This window comes from Humulus lupulus, chromosome 1 (genome assembly GCF_963169125.1).
Source record: "Humulus lupulus chromosome 1, drHumLupu1.1, whole genome shotgun sequence".
NCBI lineage: Eukaryota > Viridiplantae > Streptophyta > Magnoliopsida > Rosales > Cannabaceae > Humulus > Humulus lupulus.
The window spans coordinates 44,427,045-44,434,028 of NC_084793.1; the positions used below are offsets into that span (position 1 = coordinate 44,427,045).

At 31.7% G+C, this 6,984-nt stretch overlaps 2 protein-coding genes across 2 annotated transcripts; one reads left to right on the forward strand and one right to left on the reverse strand.

Annotated features, from left to right (window-relative positions):
* Window positions 1–348: 348 nt before the first annotated feature.
* LOC133814267 (uncharacterized) lies at window positions 349–1,628 on the forward strand. The gene is made up of 3 exons (XM_062247256.1): window positions 349–772; window positions 955–1,463; window positions 1,578–1,628. The coding sequence occupies exons 1-3, from the start codon at window positions 349–351 to the stop codon at window positions 1,626–1,628; spliced, it is 984 nt and encodes a 327-aa protein (XP_062103240.1).
* A 2,734-nt stretch (window positions 1,629–4,362) lies between these two features.
* Window positions 4,363–6,628, reverse strand: LOC133791840 (mRNA export factor GLE1-like). Its single transcript, XM_062229752.1, has 6 exons — window positions 6,371–6,628; window positions 5,957–6,021; window positions 5,600–5,771; window positions 5,240–5,432; window positions 4,889–4,998; window positions 4,363–4,737 (listed from the first exon to the last, which is right to left on the reverse strand). The coding sequence occupies exons 4-6, from the start codon at window positions 5,394–5,396 to the stop codon at window positions 4,651–4,653; spliced, it is 354 nt and encodes a 117-aa protein (XP_062085736.1). The 5' UTR covers window positions 5,397–5,432; window positions 5,600–5,771; window positions 5,957–6,021; window positions 6,371–6,628; the 3' UTR covers window positions 4,363–4,650.
* Window positions 6,629–6,984: the final 356 nt, after the last annotated feature.

The following is a 6,984-nucleotide window of genomic DNA, read 5'->3' on the forward strand; positions in this document are numbered from 1 at the left end:
ATTTTCAAAGTTGAAGAAGGCCAGATTTATAAGGACAAAAAGCTCTTGAAATCTGCTCTATGTTATTATGCTATGATGCACAACATCCAATTCAAGACAAAAAGATCTTAACCGAGAGAGTACCTGGTAACCTGTGTGGATGACAATTGTAATTGGTTACTTAGAGCTTCAAAGTTTAGGAAAACAGAAACATTTAAAATCAGAAAGTATGTAAAAACTCACACCTGCTCTTTGGATATAATTATGGAAGACCATAGGCAGGCAAATTGCAATGTCATTGGAGAACTAATAAAAACAAAATACATGTGAATAAAGAGAGTACACACACCAAATGACATAATCAACGACATGCTAGATGATTATGGTGTTTCAATGGGGTACCAACAAGCTTGGAGAGCAAGAGAAAAAGCTTTAGAATTGGCAAGGGGAAACCAAGATGATTCATACCAAAAGCTTCCCATCTACCTTCACATGCTAAAAGTCTCGAACCTAGGTACAATAACGCACCTGGTTACAGACAATAAAGATAACTTCAAATATATGTACCTAACATTTGCAAATTCCATCAAAGGATGGAAACACTGTAGGCCAGTCATTGTGATAGATGGAACTTACTTGAAGACATCATTTGGGGGAACTTTATTCACTGCTTCAACAATGGATGCTAACAACAACATATTTCCATTAGCCTTTGGAATAGGTGACTCTGAAAATAATTCATCATGGTTATGGTTTTTCACAAAGCTAAAGGAGACATATGGAGAAAGAGAAGGTACTGTTTTTTTTTTATATTCTTATTGAAACAAACTAAACACATAAAATAAACTGTTTAATAATAATCCAACAATATAATAGTAAAAACAGTGTAAAAAAATAACAGTCAAATAAATTAATGAAACCAGTTACTTAATTTGAACACAATAACCAGTTACTCCATATTGATTTTGCAAACAGGTATAACAATCATTTCAGACAGGCACAAAAGCATAGAAAATGTTGTAGACAATGTATACCCAAAAGCTTTCCATGGAGCATGCATATTCCACCTGCTAAACAACATCAGAGTCAATTTAGGTGTACATGGGGAGGACCTAAACCTAAACTTTGTCAAAGCAGCAAAGGCATACAGGGTACAATCATTTGAGCACTACATGCATGAAATAGACAAGATTGACACTCGCATAAGACCATATTTACAAAAAATTGGATATTGCACTTGGTCTAGATGCCAAGCTCCAACAAGAAGATATACAATGATGACATCAAATATAGCCGAATCAATAAATGCTGCATTGAAAACTGCAAGAACGCTGCCAATCACTACAATGATGGAAGGCCTTCGAAGTTTAGTTCAAAAATGGGTATGGAAAAATGGTAACGAAGAAAACAGAACATTCACACAAGTAACAACAGATACTGAAATTGTGCTTAGAGAAAACTTTATTCGAGCCATTAAATTTCAGGTAACTAACATATATTGAGCGATGAATATTATTACCAAAACTTTCAGTAACCAGTTACTAATAATTACCACAGTATCTAGTTTCTAACATGTATTCCTCTACTAAAATAAACAGGTCTTCCCAGTAAACACTATACTGTACCAAGTTGTGGTTGAAGACAAATGAAATATTTTGGTCAACCTAATGGAGAAAACATGTGAATGCAAAAGGTTCCAACAAGATGAAATACCGTGTGCACATGCAATAGCAGTATTCGCCAAAACACAGCTGAAAACATATGATTATGTTGTTGATTACTACAAAACTACAACTATGAAAGCAACATATGAGTCAACTATTCATCCATTGCCAAATGAAAGCGAATGGACACTGCCAGAGACTTTAAACAAAATTGTCCTACCACCAAAATCAAGAAAACCACCAGGCCGCCCCAGAAAGAAAAGAATCAGATCTAGAGGAGAACCAAAGGTGCAGATAAAATGTGGAAGATGCGCGCAGCCAGGACATAATAGAAAAACATGCAGGAATGAACTAATCCCAAAGCAGCGAAATCCAACAAAGTCAAAGAAAATAGACAAATAATTTTCTAAAGAATAGATATATTACAATTTCAATTAATTCAATTGATATAATAAAATTGTATCCTAATGTTTTCTACTTCAATAAAAGTACATACTTTGTTAAGTATTTTACATTTTATAAACTTGATACTCAACTTCCTGGTTCCAACACAAGATATTCAAAATCTGAAGACTCAAGTACCTGGTTACAACACATATTATAGAAAAAAAAACAGTTACTATAAGTAAATTTAACAAATGACTATATATATATGTAACCAACGACTTAAAAACCTAGTTATATAATCACAAATCTTTCACAAAAACAAAACATAAATATATCAAAAAATAAAAATAAAAACTAAAGAAACAGTAACCAATTACCTGAAACATATGGATTTCACTATCAAAAAACAGAAGTAACCGGTTACACCATCCTCATACAAACCTACTTAAAAAAAAAAACATTTACAAACCAGTTACATAATGAAGAATCTCTTTAAAATACTTTGAGAATTCATGAAGAAAAAATTATTATAATTTAACAAAAAGTAATTCATAAGCTAAAAAAAAAATTGTACCCAGTTACCTGTAACGAAAAACTGATCTTTTCAAACTATACAATAATCAGTTATCCATTAGCACACAAACTTCTCCAAAAATAATTGAAACCTATATGAAAAAAAACATGTACATAACAATATATTCAAACTTTTAAAAAAATCACCAACTCTATTGAAAAAAAAATACACATTAAAATAAAATACAAATTAAAAAAAAAAACTTTATATTAAGCCAAAATGTGAAACCAGTTCTTTACATTGACCCAAAAAAAAAAGTATCGAGAGATAAGTATAGTACTAAACCAGTATCCAGTTACAAACCAGAACTTCACTATTAAACAAAGAAAAAAAAAGACATGGTCATTAATGCAACTAAAAAAATCTACAAAAATCTCTACTTATAATTCCTCCTCCTCTTTGATTTCTTTCATGGAGCATCATCCACTACAAGAAAAAACAGTATTCATAACACTTAAAAACTGCTAACCAGGACTATTGATAGCACTTCTGAAAATGCTAACATAGCCCCTGTTATTAAAAGTCCAGTCTTTTCTATAACAGTTTTTGAATGTTATGTTCGGTGTTATCTTAAACTATTCAATAACACATTTTTAGGTGCTATAATATTGAAATAATAACATTTAGATAGAGTTTTTGGTTATAAATTTGAAATTTAATCTTGTACTTTTTTCATAACACTTTTCAACTGTTACATTTGATTATTTTGATAACATTTTTAATTTGTTATATTATATAAACCATAACGATTTTTTACGCTTATAATATGTTTCTAAATCATAACATATTAAGGTTTTTTATTGTGATAATGGTACTTATAAGTTTTTTTTTTAATTAAAAGATTTTCATTATTGTATTTTGATAAAAAAAAATCAAAATTAATCATAAAATATAATTCTCAATAGATTGATAAGCCATAAGTATTACATTAAACAATAACTAATTCAAACTCTAAATGTGTCTATTTCATGAGATCTTAGTTCTAACTTAAGTTTGAAAGCATAACATAATAAAGTTTTATAATCTTGAACATTTTTTACTTCAAAAATGAAAAACAAAAAATTACAAGATACACAAAAGTAAACCATGCATGAAACTTGCTCCATCCTTCAATTCATCATCCTTTGTGCACTTGTCTTTGTTGTGAGTCCATTTGTTGTGCACTTGTCATATACCTGTTTCCCTTTCTTGTTTCCCTTTCTTCCACAGGTCCATGTGTAATTCTCTTTGCAATAAAGCCAGTTGTAGTCCACAAAAGGCCTATTGCTGTCACGCTTATGTTAAGCTCCGTCTTTAGAGCACTGTAAGCTCCAGTCACATCTACACACCTGTAATATTCAAGTGTAATAATGGAATCACATCAGCAATTACTTAAAGTGGTAATTCTAGGGCTTTTATAAAAAAAAAAAAAAAAAACATAACCAAATTTCCTTGTATTAATTAAAAATGCATGAAAATTGTAATTCTAGGTTTCTATGTTGGAAGTAATGAAATTATAAGATTTTATCAGTCAATCCAAGTATAGGTATCAGTGTGTGCCTATGCATGTGTGTAATCGGTCACTTGATATATTATGTCACTGCACAATATAGTATTTGATAAAACTGGAAGATTAGAACTTATTAAAGTGTCAGCTATAGTCATCCATGTTGCATTAATGAAATTATTAGCTCTTATTAAATATATATGTATTATACTTTCAAAAGCATCAATCAATCAATCAAAGAATATGTACTATTATCTGATACAAGTGTCAAACATAAGCATGAAAAATCATAGACAACCTATGACTTCAATACAGTAATGTGTATAAAAAGGAAGAATGAAAAGGCTAATAAAAGCATACATTACATTCTATGATATCCCTTTGGGTTTGGTTGACAAGTCCTGGAAGTGATCTGAACCTAAAACAACACATATGGATTGATCTAATGCATCTAGTGCCATCTAACACTTTCTTAAAGATCATAAATTTTCACCTAAAATATTATAGATATATATAAAAACATATATCCTACTAAACAAACAGTAAGTTACATGATTTACCTAAGAATTTAAAGAGGAAAGAATATTGAAGTCGCTGTACTGGCCAGACGATTCCCTCAATAACTTTTTCACACCAGTAGAAACCTCCTGTCAAGATAAACTAAAGCTTAATATACTTAAACAATTAAACTCTATAAGAATGTTGCAAGAAAATCCCAAACAAAAATACTAGTTTCTAGTTACCAAATAGAGATTAACAATTTTCAAATAAATATGAATTACAATATAGAGAGCAAACCTTATTTACATTCAATCCTAATGCCTTGTTTCCTTCATCCAAGTCTTCCAACTTTTTTAATCTTTCACGCTCCAACTTTAGTGCAGCTTCTGCAGCTTTAGTAATGTCACCTACCACCAATAGCCCCTTTCACGCATCAAATAACAGAAAAATTCTTAAAAGAGTACAGAGAACATGAATAAACTAAAAAAAATAGAGGGGAATACAGTGGAGTGTCAAAAATGAACTATTGCCAAAACCTAGCTGATCTTTGTGAAAACTAGGGCTAAACTAGATTTTTAGATAAAAGGGAAAATGATTATATTTATAGATCAGTACAAGGTTGCTATATTTTCCTGGTAGCCAAATTACCTGCTGATGCTGAATTTATTGGTTTTTCAAATTCAAATTCCTTGGTTTTGGCTTTAGTTTGCAATCCTAAAGCTTCCTTCTGAACAGCAGCCTGGCTTGACGCTTCATTGGCCTCCCTTTCAGCAGCCTCTTTTGTTTCTCTTCTCTGAGCTTCCATTGCAGCCCTATTTTCTTCTTCAGCTCTGAGTTTTGCCTGCATCAGAAAATACTTTTATTACTAACAACAGCATAAAACCAAAATAATATACCAAAGCGCATTAAGATTATATCAGAAGAATATGTGAGAATAATAGAGGACTGTGACAACCATCTTTAGACATCTACCAAAAGAAATGAATAATCTGGGCAAAGTCAACAAACCTCAGCTTCTGCTTTGGCTTTTTCTTGGCGGAGTTTTTCTTCCAGGAGAGCTTTCTCTTTTCTTTTGGCCCCTTCATAAGCCGCATCACTTCTTATTTTCCTTTCTTCTATCTGGGACCTGAGTTCATGGTCCCTTTGGATAGCAGTTAAGTGATTATCAAGTGCTTCAACACTACAGATGATGACCCAAAAATTAGAAAACAGAAAGTCCAAATCTGACTTAAACAATAAAAAAGAAGAAGGAGATGAGAAATCCTTAAAATTCCAGGGAAAAAAAATATCAAAAGCATGAGCACTTCAATGAGGGAAGGCAAAAAAAACAATACAACATTATTAACAAAGGAATTGCAGTCTTACATTTTTCTTCCATCAAGTATGGCTGAATTTCAAGTGCCGACTCATTCTCAGAGTCGTCATCATCACTAAGAGATAAATCAAGAAAATACAAAGTATTAATAGAAACTAGCGAGATCTCTAACAATCAATGTGATATCACATACCATAGAAATATCATAGAAGTCTGTCATGAATACACAACAGCTGAATAAAGCTTTTGATGACATAATAGGGATGCAAAACTTGAATTTATAAATGGAATATAAGTAAAGGAAAACAATCAAGGCCAGTTAAATGCATACCTAACAACCATATACTTCACACTAGTAAAAACAGAACATTTCACAAATGACAAATATGGAATAGAATATAGAAATAAGTTGAGACAACTGCAGTTATATAAATATATATAGAGAGAGAGAGAGAGAAAGAGACCTTTTCTGAACTATGAGGCCTTGAAAGTGAGTATCAAAATATGAAATTCCAGAGCTTAACTGGTCAGAATCCATTGATGCTTCTGCTGCTTCAGCAACGCCCAAAAGCTTTAAACACTCATTCCAACACTCAGCACCCCTCCATAGAAGCTTAGCTGCAAGACCATAATACCCAACATCATTAACATCTTACATGAACACCCTATTACATTAACTGCGAATTGTCTAAGAATTTGGCCAACTAGAACTAAATAAGTTAATCACAAATTTAAATGTTGTATTTATCTTTCCTGAAACTTCATAGAAAAAAATAAAAATACAATTCAATGCAACGGTACCCTAGTCGCATTGAAGTCCACGTTGTTACAACACCATCCCCACAGTCCCACCTCCATGCTAACATCTGCAACAACAAAGAAAGAAAGAGAGAGAATGAGATCGTGGGTGAGAGGGAAAGAACTAAATCTGGAGACACAAACAGATGTACATATATCCTTGTATATATATAATACCTATACATGAAATAAATACATCAAAATAGAACAACATCAAAGCAGAAACAGAACTAAGAAAACTTAAGAAAAAATAGGACAGAAATGGCAAAATAGACAATGA